The 20,410-nt window shown below is 38.4% G+C and overlaps 1 protein-coding gene across 1 annotated transcript in view; it reads right to left on the minus strand.

Annotated features, from left to right (window-relative positions):
- Window positions 1-3,565: 3,565 nt before the first annotated feature.
- The window catches only part of cox10 (cytochrome c oxidase assembly factor heme A:farnesyltransferase COX10), a 32,206-nt gene continuing 15,361 nt past the window's right edge, over window positions 3,566-20,410 (minus strand). The window contains exons 5-7 of the mRNA XM_032574964.1: window positions 10,079-10,149; window positions 5,710-5,942; window positions 3,566-4,430 (exon numbers count right to left, since the gene is read on the minus strand). Coding sequence (XP_032430855.1) covers window positions 4,006-4,430; window positions 5,710-5,942; window positions 10,079-10,149 — 729 coding nt within the window. The 3' untranslated portion in view covers window positions 3,566-4,005. The remainder of the gene's footprint in view (window positions 4,431-5,709; window positions 5,943-10,078; window positions 10,150-20,410) is intronic.

A 20,410-nucleotide genomic window follows, 5' to 3' on the forward strand; every position in this document is an offset into this window, starting at 1 on the left:
AAAATAATTACTAAAATAAAGTTGATTCTTACGGTTCTGTTTTTGTTGACTTCAACTTTGGAAAGTTCAAGTCAATAACTCTTTATTTGTATTTTTATTTTTTTTAAATGAATGAATAAACAAATATGTGGAGGTTCATACACAGAATATTAACAAGAAAAGGAAATTTCTGAATACATAATCACCTTCTTTTTTTTAAAAAAAAAGTGAACTTAAAACCTAAATGTTCAATAGTTCAAAAGACCTGTTTTCTGGACGCAGAGCTAGTATCACACCTCAGCTGGATTTCTCCAAAGCAGCCAAATTAAGTTGTCTCAATATATGTTTAAAATCTAAAAAAACTGGAATATAAACCTTTTCCCCTGACAACCAGAGGATGTGCTGCTCTCTGAAATGACTGCCTCATAACGAGCAAGTTCAAAACGTTTGACTCTAAATTAGTTAAAGCTGGATAAGCACCTCTCTCTTCCAATGCATAAACCTTCTCGGCCACGATGACAATCGTCAACTTTTGCTACATTTCTTCGTAATACAATCCATATGAGCATATGAGCCATAACATCCTACTGCTGGACATCATACACTATGCATAGCAACCGACTGAACCAACATCTGGAGGTACATTAAATGTTCCACTTAATATTGGTGGAATTTAATTAGTTTTGAATGTCACAATTAAATATACATATATATTCTTGCAAGTAAAAATAACAGCTCAAATTTCACACCCCCATTCTTTTTTATAGTGTATTAATTTACCAGTTAACACACATATAAAATTAGCTGATTAAAGCAAAGAAAGACAATTGTCTCAATTTCTTTACCCATGACAAATACAACATTTTATTAACATCTATTATTTGTTCATGTTATGCCATCATTCAAACCGTACTTTTATAAGCTAAACTTTTATATTTCAGAACTTCGATACACCGCTTATATGACAGGAAATTTGTTGCACAGTTTACATTTTTCTGAAGACAGAAAGAGGTGTTGAGAGTTCAAGTTAAAATCTCTTTTCTGCATTTCCTTGCGCACTGACTTAATATTAATTTATCATCATCTTTAAAGTAAAAACTTTATTTCTCTCACTCTCACTCCTAACCACCACTTCCCATGACAGACATGCATTAAACAGCAGTGACCCACCGATGCTGCAAACTTTTCCTGTGGCTGATTTAAAATCCAACTTTAAATTTCAAAACAAGTCTGCAAGCGCATCATCTCAACCTGTGGTCATGAATAATTGTGTGATATGTTTCTATTCTGGTTCATTGTTTTTGTTATTTCGGGTGCATTTTCTCAAAAGACTACTGTTGAGTCAAAAGAATGACACATTAAGATAAGACATTTAACTAGGATGTATTGGTCCATCACATGAATAGTCTTTAAGTGTGGAAAGTAGAAGGAAAAGAACACATTGATTTCAGCATTTTTGTACAAATGTAATCTGAAAAGTGTGGCACGAAATTACCCCTAAACCCTCAATTTTAACACTCTTTAATAAACTAAAGTTCTACTCCATGTCCAAACTGAAAATAAGTAATTGCTTGAATGTGTTTTTCTTTCACTGTCTGTTTAATATAGTTTTTTTTTTTGTTTATTTTGGTCAAACTTTCTCTGTTGAGTCATTATAGGAAAATTAAAACGAAATAATGGATTAAACCTGGTGAGAACAGAACTTCTTTTAAAACCAGGTTTGATCATCATGTCGCCATAAAAGATTTGTATTGATGAGTCGAACTGGAAATGTTATGTGGTTTGGCCACATAACATTTCCATAGCATGACATCATTTATTTATTCATAATCTTCACCTTTATTATGTTCCACAAAGTTTCAATCCGGTTCGGAAACTGAGCTGATGTTTCCACACATCTGCAGATGTGTCACTTTACAGTTGCACATTTTATTCAGAAAGTTCTATGACGATCATTTTGGACTAAAGGATTCAGGAAATTTAACACAAGTTAAACATTTAATGTATTATTTAATGAAAATCTATATTTGTTTTTGCTTTTTGTTTAATTTTACAGCTTACATATGGCAACTTGAAATTCTTCAAAAACAATTCAAGATAACTTTAGTTTCAAGACAACTGAAAGATTTTAAAGCTAACATGAAAGCACAAATGAATTTACCAAGGCTTTATCTGATCTTTCTTAATTTCAACATGATTAAAAAAAACTTGGTTTTATTACAAACATGAATATTTTATGTTTATATTTCTTCATGTTGCATGTCAGTTTCCCCCATTGGATGGAAAACTTCATTTTTTATCTCACTTTGAGAAGTTTGTAAAAATATTTACATCAGTTGAACATTTTCCACAAACTTGTACATTGCACATGCTTTCATATTTTCGTGAAAGCATGTGCATTGTACAAGTTTGTACATTAGATAAAACAGTTCAGTAGGAAACATACACTGCACATCATCCTGAGCACGCCATCCTCATAGTGGGACACGGTAGTGGCAGCATCATGTCATGTGGATGCTTTTGTTCAAGATTAACAGGGAAACTGGTCAAGTGAATAGAGATTCACTTTCCAGGCGGACGATGACTCCAATCATTACAGCTAGAACTATAGTTAAATGGCGTAAACAAAACAATTCATAAGTGGAAGAATGGACCAGTCAAAGTCCAGACCTAAATACAACTGAGAAACTGTGGCAAGACTTAATTGTGCTCATAGATGTTCCACATATAATCGAGACTGTATTTCACAAATTAACATTTTGAACTAACTTTTTTTCTCCATTTCATACGTATTCACTTCTTTGTGCTAGCCTATTATAAAAACTGATGAAAAATACATTACCTTTTTTTTTAAAGCATTTTGACTATTTGATGAAGTTTAGGCTTTCAAAATGACCTCTAATTACTGATAATTTAAAATCTTACCTTACCACCAGGGTAGGAGAGACATTTCACTTCTCAAAAGGAATGGCTCTGATCTCCATGTGCAAGCCAGAAATATGCAGCGAGACCACAACATGCAGATCTAAACAAGGAGAGTCCCCGCGTGATATAAACCCCGTCAGGACTCATCACGTTGAGCCTTTGAGGTGCCCTACAACATTCTGCCTCTCCGTGTACTTCTGATCCGGCTGTAACAGCTGGCTCGGGCCTGCTCCGCTCCCACCCTCTGATATGAAACTCCGCATCCGGTCAGACACTTTACGAGGACATCGAGCCGTTTCACGTCTCTCGGCCTTGGCTAAATCCTGCCGGTTTTTATGGAGCGAGGGTGGCGGTACCGCTGGGGGGACGGGGAGGGAAGGAGGCTTGTCTGCTTCTCCGAGCGCGGCGATGGAAATGTAACCAAACACCCAAAACTTGGTGGAAATGGAGCACATGTTGAATGACAGGTGTAAGGGGTGGCCCGCTAAATAGAGCGGATGATTTGAGCTTAAAGCGAGAATATCCACCTGGGTTTACAGCCGAAACCTGAATCCAAATATAATGGGCAGCGTCACCTAATGAGCTGCTTTGTTTTTCCACTTGATAAGAGTGTGCTACATGCTTGACGTCAAGGAGTTCATCACACAAGACACAGAATACATAGTTACAATCTTCATATATTTATTTATTGGTTGAGGATAGTTGCCCTTTTGTCCAAAGGGGATAAATGATCGCTTAAAGAAGGTTTATGAAATTAAACCTCATACACATTTTTTTGTTTCAAAGGAAAATGAGGTTTATTTACTGTCAAGTAACATGTCATCATCACGCCTGTCCTGTTTTACCACTTCCTAAAAACTCTACGACAACATGGTTTCCACCTTAATGAGCTGCAGAGGCTTTCCGTGAGAGCGGTGTAAACAGTACAAAGTAATTTCTCAGTCAGGTATAAGACACAAGAACTGGTGGGACCCTTTAAAAATAAATATACATACTACAGAACACAATTGAAAGATTGCAACTTGGTGTGTTTTCTGTAAAGCAGTGTGTCAGCAAACATCTCTCCACCCACAAGTACTACAGTTAAAAGAAAAGTCCCAGTTATTTCGCAGGGCGTGCAAGGGTCAAAGGCGCTGCCGTTACCTCTGGACTCCGGCTGTACTTCTTACAGGTGAGCGCCAGCAGCAGCAGCATGGGCAGGTGCCACAGGCTGCAGAAGAAAAGCTTGCGGGCGCTGTTGCGGTCCCCCTGGTAGTAGAAGCGGGCGGCTAGGTAGCTGATGTACAGGTTGATGGGTAAGGAGATGACGGGGAAGTTCCAGGTGGTGACGCCCAGAGCGGGCGCTAGCGTCGTCAGCGGGATCAGGCCCAGGCTGTGGCGCAGGGCCACTCGCTTGCAAATGCCCGGGTGGGTGACGGACATCATGCGATAGCCGCCGCGCGAGTAGTCTTCCCTCAAGTTCCAGCTGAGAGCGTTGAAGTGCGGGAACTGCCAGGAGTAGAGGAAACCGCCCAGTACCAAAGCACCTGGGGGAGGGAGGGATGAAGGGATTCAAAATCAAATAAAATACCAGAGATTTTTTTTTTAATAACTGTCCCAACTTTGAATACCAGGTGTCGCATTGCAATCATTTTAGGTTGTATCAAGACAAAATGCACTTGGCTTTTAGAAGACACATGTATGACTAATATCATCGTACAACGACCATTTTAAACCCAAACATTAAATGAAAATTCCCCGCTGGGTTTCTCTTGCCCTTTGCTTTTTACAGAAAACATCTTCTGGCTGACAGTAAATGTTAGCTTTGACTGAAAGCTGAAGATTAAAAGCACAGACAACTAAGAAAACTTTCACCTCTTTCTCTCCACCATGTCAACATTTATGTGGTCTACTGAGTCACTTGGTTTCACATCCTGTTGGGGGTTCAAACAGAAGAACAGAACTTACTGAGATCAATCATGTAAATGTCTTACTTTGCTTTAAAGGGACAGTATTATGTGTTTTCCAGCCACATAGTATCATTTCTTTGCACAAGCTTGGAGACTGCAGTTCGGAGGAGGAGCTTTGTCCTGTAAGGTGGCATTAGGTCCCCCCCAAGAGGTTTGCACACAGCTGAGTGGTTGCCACGTGAGATTAAAGGATCAATTCTTGTCAATTTTACATAAATTCGCCCCTTCAAGCAATTTTTTTTTTTTTACCCCACCCCTCCAGGGGGTCTTTTGTGGGCTCTAGTGTCCCTTATATGACAGTAGGTTGACAGGAAACGGGGAAGACATGCGGCAAATGTCGTCGCGTCCGGGAGTCGAACCCGCGACGGCCGCGTCGAGGACTCAAGGCCTTCAAATACGGGTCGCGCTAACCACTACGCCACCACGGCACACCCCTCCCTTCAAGCAATTTTATGGGATAAATCTTTGAATTAATGAAGTGATGACTTCACAATAAAAATTCCGCTGTGTTTAAATTCAGTTTAAATTCTTTGTTTTTAAAACCTTCATAAACAAAATGAAGGCTCAGTGTAAACATGTAGCATAAAAATGACCGTCGGTTGTCTCAGCGATGTTGAACCACACATGACGCATTTGATACATCTTCTAAATGGCACACTTAAGTGCGGCTTAGCTGGAAGAAACATTTCTTCCATTTAGCAAAAAACAATGACCCTCTGGTTAAAACGAGAACTCTCGCAGCAATACTGAGGAAACAGCAAAGAATGCTCCTTTAAAAGCAGGAAAAGTCAAAAGAAAAAGCTGTTCGAAAAGCCATGAGGTGAAAGAATAGGTGTTACATTTGTGCTGGTCGTACCTGGATCCAGACTGCCTGTGGCAGCGCACCAACCCATCACAGGGGGTATTGCTCCAACCACCGCTCCCACCCAGGTGTTGATGATGCTGAGCCTTTTGAGCGGTGTGTAGCAGCAGGTGTACAGAAAGATGTTGAAGGCACCCAGGAACCCTGTTAAGGGGTTTACTGCCAGCGTGAGAAGAGCAACTCCAGGAATGCCACAGGCCAGAGCAAATGACACGGCATGCAGCGGGCTGATAAGAACACACAAAAAAAAAAAGAAAGAAAGAAAAACAAATCAGTTAAATCAGCAAGATAAACACGTACAAGACAAAAGCTTAAAAAGAAAAGTTAAATTACAGAGATTTGAGCTCAGGGAAGAGCCCATCGCTATCCTGGGAACTAAAGGATGATAAAGTTTCGCAAGCTTGTGGAAACACAAGATAAGACAACGAGAGCTGCACGAATTTAGCACTGACACAAACAGACCCACAGGGGCCAGGAGCCAGCATGGCTGCGTCTCAAAACGGGAGCTTAGGAGGAAATTCATCTGATAAGAGCTCATCAGGGATAAAAAGTGGCCTCGGCGAGATGAAGGAGCGTGTGCGCACGCCAGAGATCAAAACGAGCCGAGAAAAACCGCAGCAGCTCAGCCTGCTGGCTGGATGAAGACAACTTCCTCCTCCTCCTACTCCTAGTCAGCAGCAGCCATGGTAAGGCCTGGTTCAAATTCAGCACCAACTGATCCGTAAATTACAGAGAGGGGAGATTAAAATCTTGACCAAACGCAGGCCTCTTCTTCAAAAAGCAAACAGGGTCTTTATTTTGGTGTGGTTGCCACGCAGTGAGATAAGAGCATTAATGTGATCAGTGGTGTTGTGGCTGCTTTATGTGGCCTGAGGTGGAGCCGCTCAGGCTGCCTATGAGCTGTTGACAGCCCTCCTGTAGGCGGGCTCAGCTGGGGGTCGGGGAAGGAGGTGCGTCACATGGTCAGAGGTGGGTTTGCTGCCCACTGCTGACAATATAGCAAAAAGAAGAAGAAGAAGAAAAAAAATCAGCATTTGAACATTGCATCAGGAGGGCAATGTTTAAAGCAGTGGTCGCCAGCTGGTTTGGCTCCAATTAAGGTCAGAAATTCAAACATGAAGCAAGAATACAGAAACAGGAAAACTTGTAAGATGTATACGTGGCAAAAAGCTACGAATTACTCTTACGCTACATGCAAAGCAATTGTAAAACTTTTTATAAATTTAATGCAATTAAAAAAGGTGGGAAAACACTAGACATTATAAACTGGCGTAAATTCGAACATATTTTTCTGCAGGCTAAGTTTAGAAGCACAGATGGATTAGAAGCAGACCGACAGCAACGGTTAGCCTAAAGTCAAGATGGAGAGTAAAACAAATCTGGGATGTTTCTTCAGACTAAGATTTTAAGACTGCTTTGTTTGAGAAGAATTTCAAGATAAAAAATATGGCCCATATTCCTGCCATTGAGGAAAAGCAAAAAGGGTTTGTTTTATACATTAGAGTGAAATTGATGGATGGATGGAAAGAAATAACTCTCAATAAATAAATGAATGTTTATCAATAAATTGACATGTCAATGGATACATGGACAGAAAGCCAGATGCACTGGTTTTGCACATACGGTTGGATGAATGGATTGTTGGACAGATGTCTGTTTACATAAAACAGGCTAGAAAGAAATCTGATTACACCAAATTATTTTTAGTAATTCATATCTATATCACTTAGACAATGGTAAAGAGAATTACGGTCCTGCAACACAAATATTCTTCTTCCTTGCCTGTTCCAATGTGCAAGATAATTGAAGCAACTTCCACACTTCTTCTGACTCAGAGATTAAACCCATAAAATGTGGTGATTGAATGGTTTGTTTGACAGGAACATCAACCGACCCATATGCTCTCTGTCTTCACACATCATTGCATGTGGGACACAAAAAAGAACAGGCTGATAGCTCAGATTCACAGACAGATAAACAAATAACTTCTCTTGTTAGAGAAAGGTTCAAAGAAAAACAGGTAATGTTTACACAAACAAAATATTTTACATGACCACCTGTAAGCACTGAAAATATCCACTTGTAAACCAACTGTCCATTAGGATTTTTCTGCAGATTACATAAATATGAGCTGCTTAGATATAACTTGATATATATCCAGTCCCTGGGAAAGATCTGTGGGTGAAAGGCAACACTACAGGTTTATAAAAGTGATCTTACATCTAAACAAGAGAGTTGTGGGTTAGGGCACAACTAACTCCTCACATCTGCCTATTCCTCTTACAACACCCTAGTAAGTCAGCAAACAGCTATTCATCAGTCATCATTGTGAATCTAACTGCAAACACACCAGACATAGACATCAAACGCATTTTGGTCACAATTCACCACCAAACACTAAACAGAATCTGGGTGGCCTAGTCAAAACAAGGGTCCTCAGCTGCTGCATGTTACGCCTCCTACACACTGTTCCATTAAACAGGTGCATCTCCAAAAACAGAGAATATCATTGAAAATGTAATTTACTTTAGCTAATTGAAGATTTCAAATAGATTTTTTTTTCCATGTTATTTTGACAGTTTTCCAGCAGACAGCCGTAGACACCCTCCATAAGGAGAGTAAAAGACAATGTGATTGCGAAATAAAGTGATTTTTCATTGAGTGCTAAGTTTAAAAATAAAAAGTTAAGTGGATGGAAAAAGTGTGATAGTAAAAAGGTCCACAAGCCTTAAGAGAATTGTGGAGCAAAGCCCATTCAAGAGTCACTACAGACAAAAAGTATCAGGGCCATGGACAACAACTGTCACATTCCTTGTGCAGAGCTACTCCTAAAAACCAGAAAAGAAATAATAAATAATAAAAAATAATCAATATTTCTATATGAACAACAAGGTTTTCTGATCGGCATCTATTGTTTTGGCAATGAACAAGACAGCTGGAGTTTGTTAATGAATGGACCTTTTCCCACCACTTTTTATGATACATTGTACTGTACATTAGTAACTAACTAACATTTATTGTAGTCGATTTAGTTCTTCCAGATATGGACATTGTGCACTAATCCAACAACAGTAAATTTGCAATATATTATGCAGTCCTAGGTCAGTGTGACGTTTCCACAATGATGATGATTTAAGAAAGTTTGTCATCTGCTGGTGTTGGTCCACTGTTTAATTTTGGGTTTTTTTTTAAACCAAGTTCAAAGTCAGTCTATTAGGAAACTGGAGAACATTTTATGCTTCCCTCTACTAACAAGCTTTATGGAAATAATGATTTTCTTGCAGGACTTGGTGCCAGTTCACACTGCCAAAAGTTTCAGTATCTGCTTTACTGACCATGTATTGCTTGATGATGACGAAAGACACAAGCTACGTACCAACCGCACGCCTCCATGCCAAACTGCATCGATGAAGTAATTCATGCAAAAGGAGTCCCGACCAAATATTGAGTGAATACAGTACAAGGACATATTTTTCTGTGAGCTATGAATTTTTTGGGATAATTTGTCAATTATTCTAATTGTCTGAGGTACAGAATTTTAGTATTTCCATTAACAGTAAGCTAATTAAGCTAATTAAAAATGTTTCAGTTGTGTTAATCCTAAAGGACTGATAATAAACATTAGTTCCTCGAAAGGCTAAAGATCTACAATAACACGGTATTTAGCAGAAGCTGCTGCTAAAAGCGCTAAATTAAATTCAAATTATTTCTGCCTTTGAATGTCGACAACCCTTGAGCACTAATTAAATGTTGACATTATATTTGACATGTTCTATAACGCCTTTAGATATTGTATTTATGTTTGTATCGTGGGTCTCTACTGTCAGTGTTTTATTTTGTTTCTTGTTTTAAATAAAGTTAATGGGGGAAAATAACAGAGAACATGATGAGAAAAAAAGGAGCTGCTGCGTAAATAGTCTTCACCCACTTCAAAATAAGAGCCTGAATATAAACGTCTAACTACTTCGATAATCAAAACGTCAATGTAGATGACAAACCTTTTTCAACTAAAAGCTTACAAAACAGCCAAGAAAATCTGCACTTTTGAATGTATCTAGAAGAATATATATTTAGGGGAAGCCAAGTGCACAAAATGTTTTCAAAGTTAGCAAAAGCGCTAAAGTGCTAAATGTAAAATTAACGAACAGAGTACAGGGGAAAAACTCCTAAAACTTATCAGAGGGTGTGGAATGATTAGAATACGAGTTTAACTCGTTGAGTTAAATTACTGAGACAAAATAACTTTCCAATGATATTTTGATGCATTGAGATACTGAGATACACCTGTACATTTTAAGAGAATACAAGAAATAAAGGTAAAAAGAAGCAGAAGTCTAATGTGAAAAAATAGAGAAATAAGTACCTGATCTGTCCTCTGACGAGGGGACGGTTCTTTGTTCGGTTCATGTTGGAGTCAAAGGGCACCTCAAAGTACTGTGACAGACATAACAAAAAGGCATGTTAATGATGAAGACAAATAAACAAATGTTATTCTCCTTAAAGTACAAGACGTGAGGGACAACTAAAGTGAATTTTGTGCTATAGCATTTATCAGTTTTGGCTGTTTAGGAATTCTTACATACAAGACACCTGCAAAGATACACATGTGGCTTAGAAAAGAACTCTAACATTTTTTTTTTTGCCTCATACAGATGCAAATATGTATGAGGTGAGGAATGGAAAAACTCAGTTGCCATGGCTTCTTTTTTTCTCAGCATGCAACAGATATTGCTCTACTTGCTTTGTACAGAAATGTCAGTCAGTGATTTGGTATGGCAACAATTACTGTACCACACATTAGAAACACAGTGAAAAAAAACAAAAAAAACATTGGTTGCTTTTTAAAAAGTCAAACATGGTCAAAGTCAAGTGATCATCCTGGCGAGTAAATAAATTTGAGGTGCAAGGTGGAAGCAGTGAGCTGTTGGTGGAGGTGGAGGACGGGGAGTTTAGGACTGTTCTGGGATACAACTTTGTAAAAACTACGTATACGCCTGTTTTATGATCTGCTCTGGAGGAGTGAGCTTCAAAGCGCTCCCATGAGACTGGCAATGTGTGACTAAAACGCAAACATATGGGGTGCTTAAAGACAGGAACTGGCTAATCTTTGAATGTGTGGAAACACACCTTCTTCGATTGAGGCCTTCGACTAATGAACAAAACAGATAAAGCGCTGCCAGTACAGAACTGTGGGATGCATCGCTTCTGTTTATGGTTTCACTAAAATATTTAACAGACAATTTGCCCTTATTTTACTTTAAGAGTCATCAGAATTCCTCTTCTAAAAAGTACTTCAGGGCCTGGTGGGATCCACATCAATTGACACACAGTTTAACTTTTAAGAACCTTATGATGTTGTGGATGTAGTATTTGCATGGAGCATAACATATCTTAAAAAATAAATGTGAAAGAGCCAAAATTTAGGTTTGAACTTTACCTAAGCCCCTCCAAAACCTTCAATTTGTTCTTTTTGTTCATTCGGAGGTGGCAATGTTCATCTGAAATCCTGAGTTATTTTAAGGCCACATATCATGTAAGGCACACCTTCTAAAAGAGTTTTCCTTTAATAAATAAAATGCTAATTTTGTATTTTCCCAAGTTATCTTTTTCGGATATAATTTTTGATGACCTTACAAGTCTAATTGTGACAGAAAAGCAAAAACAGAACAAATCAGCAAGGGGACAAATTCTTCTTCACAGTGCTGCAGAACAATTAAGGCAAAAATAAAAAACATTTTAAAAAAGATTAAAAAATAGAAAATAAATGGATAATAGTACATGCTTGGAAAAGGTTTAGTGGAGGTTAAGCTAACCTGTTAAATATATATCCCAGCAATGAATCTGTCAGCTTTAATATGACACTAGTGAAGATATTATTGACATTTCTGACTTTAAACATATCATCAAATGACAAAAGTGTTGGGGGGAAAAAAATGTTAAGAAAAATGGGACTTTGCAATAGAACCAAAAATGGTCAAATATTCTTTTTTGGCTGAAGGTGGCGTAGCAGAAAGACTTAAACAGTACACACAGATTTAAAAATAGAAAGTGCAAAAAAGCTCTTTTCCTCAAGGTCCGGCTTTGTATGAGTCCACAGGGTCTGACGCACAGCTGTGGCTGAGAGGCTGTCGGACCCTGGAGCCCAGACTGAGGTGTTAATTCTATTTCCTGGGTCAGGAAATGCGTCAAGAGGTCAGGGGCCGCATGAGAGAGAAATGCACTTTGCGGCCAGGCGAGAGAAAAGCCACGCAGAGCTGAGCCAGGCCTCAAACAGGGCCTAGGGCCAAGCTTGATGCTGCAGCCCGGCTCACATAAAACGGATCCACGGTTTTCCAAAAACATTATTGTAACTTTTTCTTTTTAAATGGCAAACATATTCCTGGTTTAAAACAGTTCTCATGCATAGTAAAATAATAATAATAATAATAATAATACTAATATACTAATACTAATAATAATTATTATTATTATTATAATAATAAACAGTTTAGGGAAATCCCATCAACATGTTTGCCATCATTTGGATGGTTGTCATGCTTGTTGTCAGATGATGATTTAACGTGAGCGCGGGTCACTCTGTCGGCCCCCCTGGGTGCAACATGCTGTCGTTTCACAGAACGCCCGGCCCCGCTCTGGTTCGGTCTTGCAACTCTGCCGGTTGCCATACAGTTCCTCATCTGGTTCACATCAGCGGCCCTCTAAACCAGTGTGATTAGCCTCCATCCCGAAACACACACACACACACACAGAGCACTGCCATGTGTTACAGTGACGGCAATGAAATAATTGGCCCACTTGTGTTTGGTGTGCATGCATAGGCGCTACTAGGGGTAAGTCCAGAGGCTGCAGCAAGTCTTCTGTCGCTTTAAGTCGCGATAACTTGACTTTGTAATTAACTGAGGGAGGTCAATGGGTATGACTTAGAGCTGTAATGTTAGAGCACAGAAGAACATTTATTTACAATGACATTGCTACAGAAAGACATTATTCTAATGCCTACTGAGGTGACACTAATACTTTAAAAGATTTCCTCTTAATAAAAGCAGTTAGTAGAAGCTCTACAGAGGACCCACAATTTGCACTCCCCTTTAAAAGTCATTGTGATTTTAAAAACGAGCATTAGAAAATGATAATAAAATTAATCTACATCGAATGCACAAAAATATATACGTATCTGTAAGGTGGAACATCTCACTGTTCATATCTACTCTTAGTACTTTGCAAATGTTCTTCAAATTTATCAAGTAAAAATCTCTTATAGACAATATGACCTGTAATATTTAGTTCAGGAGTGCAAAAGTTTAATTTCTAATCTTTAGGGGTTTCTTTTAGTAGACAGTTCAGGACTAAAACTGACAGACATTTGGAGCTTTTCATATTTCCATTTACCTCGACAAAGCCCCCGGCTCCATCAGAAGAAAAAAACGCCACAGCATGATGCTGTCACTGCAATCTTCCAGTGCTGATTTGGTGTTATCAAACATTTTCCCCACACGGTTTTAGGAGATTTTAGTTAGGCCAACTTTAGAATGTGGTTTAAAGGGGAGAATTCAGAAGATTATTGTCACATGTGGAACACAACCACTCCTCGTTTCTCCCTCAGTGTTGCTGTTTGCCTCTTTTCAGCTTCAACCGTTTCAGTTTTTTTTCTATTTAAAACTTTTTCTGTTTGTTCACTACTTTACTTTGTAACCTCTCTGCAAAATTTGGCTTTAACTAAAGGTTTCAGACATCTTTACAAGACCACTTAAACTTTATTTCAGCTTCATCATCCGATATCCTATAATTAAAAGACAGATGTTAACTCTGAAGGCTGTAACTAAACCAAGAGATACTAAAAAGAGTAACTAAAAAGAGTTACTATCATGAATCGACACACTTATCCAAAAAGGCTCTTCTTTTAATCAACTTGTTTTCCTCTGATGGATAAGTTAACTGTTTAGTTGAATTATCCATCCATATGTACGTTAAAAAGTGGCATCTCTTACATCACAAACACTTGATGTTTCATCAGGGATTTGAAGATCTTAGATTCATTTTAATAGGGGCTTCATATGGATGGATAATGTAGAAATCTTGAGTTAATTAAAGGTAAAGCAACACACCCATGTTAAAGCCAAAAATTACTTAAAAAATTGGTTTAAGGTTTAGATTAGTTGTTTCATCCTGAAGTCATTTGGCTTAAATTACAACCCTAATTGAGAATATTGGCTACTGCTTGTTTTAAGGCAACCAGAGTTCATTAATCATTTACTTTATGGTAGTCCAAAAATAATGCTGAACATTATCCCTATAATTCTCTTAAAAACTCAATTAATCAGTACCAGCTTATTGTTTTTGAAACGTCAAACATCTACATAAAAAAAAAAAAAAAAAAAAAAAACGGAAGTTGGGGAGGGACGACTGCTGTTTTCAATTATGAACACAAACGACCACACAAAACCCCTAATTGTAGGGAAAATTATTGGCCAGATGATAAGGACGGAAAACAGAGGAGACCAAAGCAAGGAGTGAGGTAGAGGGGGTGTTCTGTTACCAGAGCCTCCGAGTTATCAAAGAAGGAGCGTGATTCAATGCCAACCACCAGGTCTAAATTGACAACAGACTGCAGGATGCCTTTCTAGTTTTTTCATGCGCAATGAAGCAGCTCTGCATCAGGAGATAATTTATGGGGGATCTACAAAGTGATTTATGTTTGATTAAAATATGAGAAACCCACCATTAAAGAAAAAGAGGAAGTGAGGCGAGGCCAGAGAGGAGCGGTTGAGTAACAACAATCTTTTTACTGTTTACTTGAGCGGCAAGAGTGCAACTAAACACAGGAACCAGGCAACAGATCTAACTAAGCAGCTGTAAACCTTTGACTCACAGAAACATCAGCTGGCCTAAACACTGTCTGCCTCTCCATGGCTCTGCTGAGGGAACCCCAGGTGCATGGGCTAAAACCAACAACCACAAGTCATCACCTGTCAGCATGTCACCTGTTTGCGCACTCAAAACATCCACCGGAGCAAGTGGTGCTCTGTTGCACGCGAGGCAAATCTACAAAACCTGCATAAGAGAAACGAATCTGAAAGGCGTCACTTCAAGTCTAAACGGGTGAAATGCCTCTGATCCAAACAAGCAGCAAAAGCTTGTCTTAGAAGCCTGATTTCTGGTTCTGGAATAAATGTATCTATATAGATATAGATATCTATCTATCTATCTATCTATCTATATATATATATATATATATAAATATATATATATATATATATATATATATATATATATTACAGTAAGAAGAAAAAGAAAGCAACAGAAAACAAAAATATGATACATGAAAGTCAGTGCACGTACACAAACAATGTTATACAGGCCAAAGGCTATTTATGTTCTGCTGAACGGTTCGTGAAAGAAAACCTGTTCTAGATATGTGAACAATGTCAAGATTGCAAGTCATGCCACCAAAAAAACATTTCGATGTTCAAGATAGTTATTAAACTGTTAGCATGAACTGAAGTGCATATCCAGGTGATGAAATGAGAGTAATTAAAAAACAGGAAAGCCGGGAAATGTGAGGACAGTTCAAAGCAGACGAATGTTGGCTTATTGTACATTTGAAGGTATTCACACTCCTGGGACATTTTGACATTTTTCCCCCCATCTTGCCACCCAAAAAGCCAATGTATTTCATTGGGATTTTGTGTGACACTTCTAGATAATTGGAAACAGGTTTTATTTAGGTAGCAGCAGAGGAAAGGCGGACAAATCCAAATCTACAGGACACTTTTGAAAACCGTGCATCGATAGCTTTTCAGCAAGATCGCTCATACAAAAGGCCCCCAAGATAGATTAAAGACTATGGTTACAGAAGCACAGGAATGAGATGTCCTTGATTTTTGAATAACTAGGGTGGAACGAGACAAAAACAGGAACAGACCTGATCAAATTCATATCACTTCATTTCTGTCTCAGAAAAACATTAATATTTAGATCATGCCATTTACAAGCAGAGGTGAAAGATAAGCCCTCCATCTGTGCCTGAAATGATACATATGGCTACTAGCAGATGTGTTTGGGACTCGTTGCCCTCTATGATCTCCTGGTGTGATGAAATGAAAGGGGAGAACCTCATCTGGTTAGTAATGAAAAGCTGAAAAATTCTCTGTCTAATTCAAGACTCTAAATCAAAGAGGTTTACTAAAAAACAAAACCAAATAGCCTACCATGTGATCAAAACATCTTAAAGTCACACTTGGGAATGCCGTTTGAGTTAGAATATAAGACATTTAACTTCCGACCTTAAAAAGTGACTTTTTTTTTTTGTTCTTGTCACTTTTGTAAGCACCTGAGCTCCACAATCCTGCTGCTTTACAACACTGTTTTCATTTTATTCCTCCTTTACAGGCCTCGCTTTACACAGTGCAGTACTTTGTCTTGCCAAAGAGTGGATCACGTCTCGCTTTCAGCTGTGTGTTGAACTCAAACCTCTTCTAGCACTCTTTAAAGTGGTCTGTGCGGGAAGAGTTGGCAGCGGTTCAGCTGGCACGGCCTCGCTCCTGATTAATGGGCTGAGTGCGGGACAGTGAAGTGCTAAACTGTCCTCATGTTAATCAGCCAATTAATGCTCAGCAGAGCCGCGTTGCCTCTGCCCTGAAGATAATCTGTTCCCTTGGAGATACGGACAGGAAAAGGAAAAGCAGAGGAGTGCTAGAAAGCAGTTTTAAAATAAACAACCACATTAAAAAAAATCTTAAAAGGGAGAAGATGATAGAGGACTCATAACATTTTGACCCGAGCAAAGGAGAGATTGCCAGCAAGAGCTTTATCTCTATTAATACCTTCAACAAAAGATAAATGATGGTAATTTGTATTCAATTGATGTGGAGCTCAGTCTCAAGCTGTGAGGCAAAGCTTAGGTCATGGTTTTGATCTGATCTGCTAAATTCCTTCTTTTTTTTTATTCTTTATGTGTTACTATGACAAGACCACAGTGCCTCCTAGTGTGAGGGAAGACTCAGATTACAAACAAAAGAAAAAAGCTTGACAAGACATTTAAGCCATTTGTTCTCTGCATTGAGATGATGTAACTTTAACACAATCTGATGTTTGTTTTTTTTTAAAGCTCTGTTAAAACCACACAGCCTGTCCTAAGACTGGAAGAAATAGACAAACTCAAAGTGGCAAAAATGATAAGTTCACTGAAAAGGTACAAAGCTAAATACGTTGACAGTTAAGATAATCACACTGAATTAACATTTTCTTTTAAGGCATCTGCCTGGGAAGTGGAGTAAGTTCTGTCACTGAACGCAATGATGAAAGTGAGACATCACGCCATTAACCAACAAGGGTACGTCTGGCTATATTTAAGGTAGTAAAGATGTGGGGAAAAATGCAACCCTTACTCCATAAGGGCAGTGGTGTCTGTGCCGTCTTTTTAGACTCGGAGAGGCATTTGATACTGTCATCATGGTCGAGTTGTCCCGACTGACTGCCAGTAGAGGTCCCACAAGGCTCTGTTCCCAGACCACTAATTTTAGGACCTTTTTATCAGACGTCTGCACAAAAGTTAAAAACAAAATGTATGCTCTTGATGCATGTACAAAAGTTGTCCAACAAGCATCTTTATTCTCACATCGGTTCTCACGCCAACTGATTTTCACACGTTGATATTACTCTGAATACAATCTTATTGTTCATAAGTCGGATCAAAACCATTACATTTTACAGTTTAGCACCAGCTTTAACAGTGTTCTTTATATTCTGTTTTTATTAAAACTTACACTTTTGTTAGGGACTTTTTTTTCTTATTGATTCAGTTTTAGTAGGTTGAAGGTTGCAGGTTTCTTGGTATAATGTATCTTTTATTTCATTCTTTTATGGTTTGATACCATAAAAGCATGGTGACTAACGCTGGCAGATTAACATGGTCTAAGTAGGTTCATTACTGTACACTGCTCCTTTTCAAAATAATTGAATAAAAAAAGACGGAAATGTTTGCAGAAAAAAACTGGGTATCGTTTACCACAGAATCAGACAATACATCATGTTGGCTCAGACAATCACTTTAACTCTACTAAACATATAAACTGTGCAAACAGCATTAATATCCATGGAATGACCTTCCGTATCTCCAGACTGAGTCTGATAAGTTAATTTCTGGCCTAATGAGGCTATTTCTTAGCCATTTCTGATTGCCTTTAGTTGTGCACACAGTTGACCGCTTTCTATTCAGTCACACAAGCTAAAGGAAAACATATCTGCAAAAGCTGAGCAAGTAGAATTAGGCACCCTCTTTGTGTGTGTGGTCACTTGTTGAAAGAGAAATAAACAGTCCTTTCCGCCATGAGGGGGTCATTTTGCAAATAACTGTGAGGGTGTGACTGACATGACGTGAAGTTTGAAAGCCTCTCTACAGTTGAAACAAAGGCCTGAGCATGACCATGTGTATGTTTGAGAGAATGTGAGTGTTTACATTTTCAATCTGCAGCTGTGTCTGACCACAAGCAGCCTGGAAGCAGAGGGGAATGCGTATGAGTCAGCCTCAATAGTGCTCCGATATGGCTAGTCTGGAAGATCTGGAAGAAATTCAACATTGGAAGAAAGACAGGATGCCTATGAAGTCCTTCACTGTTCACCAAAACATGACAGCAGCCGTCAGCACCTCTGGTAGATTTGTATTCCAAGCAATGACCCATGGATAAAATCTTTCCTTCGTTTGGACATGCTCATTCAACAAGCCAATCAAATCAAAAATGATGAGGACCTCAGAGGAAGAAGTTCAGATTTCTTAAAGTCTGTGTGTCACTCATTTACCCTCAGCAGCAAATTTCACTTGTGGATAAAAGTCATCTGGATTTCGTGAGCAGTTTATTAGTCACTGTTAATTTTAACATGCTTCTTTAATAAAACGGAAAATTAAAAACAATTAAAAACAGCTTTCAGTCAAACTTTCAAACTCATTTAGTTTTGTTTTGTTTTTTTACAACAAAACCAGGGACATGTGTATGGTAGAGCATCTTTTTAAGGAAGCTGGACATGTTAACATGCAATTTGTGGAAGAAAAGAAGAGTAAAGATGTGTATCATTTCACAATGAGAGTCAATATGAGTAATGTAAATAAGCAAAACATAAATAAATGAATAAATAGAGAACTAGCTCATGTCGGGTTACTTCATTGGATGAACTAAACATAGAACCAGTTGTTTTTGAGGATGAGTAACTACGGTAAGTATAATAGTATCCAGATGGATGGTCAGGTGGTGGATAGTTTGTTTAAAGTTGAGTGTTTAGTTTGCTCTCCCTAAATATTGTTTCTTGCTTTACCCATAATGAAGATGCACTCTCAGAGGTTGGGCCACAAGACATTTTGTTTATTTTGTGTCTGGACAGTGTACTGTTAAAGTGGACTGTTGAAAAATTCCAAGTAAAACTTAGACAAAAGTGGACACAGACCAAATGCAGTATTTACAGTTCAATAAAAACAAGAAATGCCAGTAACATCATAGGATCATAGGATATTTTTGCCATATCTTATTGGTGAGCAATCTATACAGAAAAGTTTTTACTGACCCACATATTAAAAGCCATTCTTCATTTGCTTTAACCTAAAATAGCAATTTCAGCACTAGCATGTCCATCATGTTCGACCACCTATATGAAATAGACAGAAGATCCCTCTGTCTCTCCCACTGCACACTGTGAGAGCAGCATTGAGTCTCCTGCTGTGAAACTCATGTGTGAACAGAATCTGGAACAAAAAAAAAAAGGATGTACTGAACTCATGGCACTTTCTTTGATCTCCTTGTGTGCTTGTTTGGAAATGGCACCACATCAGTATCCATTGTGACAGGAACCAGGAGAGAACCACTGGGAAGTTTGTTTGAAAGTAGGCAACCTTGTTGTCAGATGTTATAAAGAAGAAATGCTTTTCTAGCAGTTTGCTCAGTTTATTGTGTGAGGCTGAAGTTGGACACTGGATTTTTCATCCCCTGTCCTATTCCTTTCTATATATCTTAAAACAACTGGTTATCACTGAGACTGAATGCAGAGTTTATTGCTGAACAAGGAATTACACTAACGTTTTAGGCTACTCCTCCTGTTACTGTGGGTCAATAAAGCCAACAACCAGGCCTCTTCTCTCAACTTCTGCTTGATCTCTTGCTTCATCAATAACCTTTCATATAAAAGAAATGCAACTCTGATTAACTGTATATTTTTGATATATAAAAAATAACCCACTTATTGTTACTTGTTTCACAAAAACAAATCTTTTTAATTTTGGAGCTGAATTGATAACAGAAATAAATTCTAGTTGTTTATAATTCCACTTCTGTCTCATCTTATTTGATATTTACATATTTACAATAAAGAAATATCATTAGTGGTTGCCAATGCAGTGAGGACTACATTAGGTGCAAGGTAATGTTGAGCTTTAGACATAAACAGCAAAAACAACTGTAATTTCACAGAAACTATGTTCCACTCTCGATCAAAAGACAAAAAAACAGTACAAAGGGGCAAGTAAAAAGCCACAGTGTCTGAGTAAATATATATGCCAGAGACACACACTTTGAACTGTTCTCTGAGCACTAATGAGCAGTTACTACACGACAGAGCCTGGCAGACTCCTTTTAACTACCATCAGCGTCTGCAGCGAATCTCGGTCAGACAGAGATCCTCACCCAGCAAAGCAGTGATCCATCTTTAAGTG

The sequence above is a fragment of the Xiphophorus hellerii genome, chromosome 10, assembly GCF_003331165.1.
Source record: "Xiphophorus hellerii strain 12219 chromosome 10, Xiphophorus_hellerii-4.1, whole genome shotgun sequence".
Classification (NCBI taxonomy): Eukaryota; Metazoa; Chordata; class Actinopteri; order Cyprinodontiformes; family Poeciliidae; genus Xiphophorus; species Xiphophorus hellerii.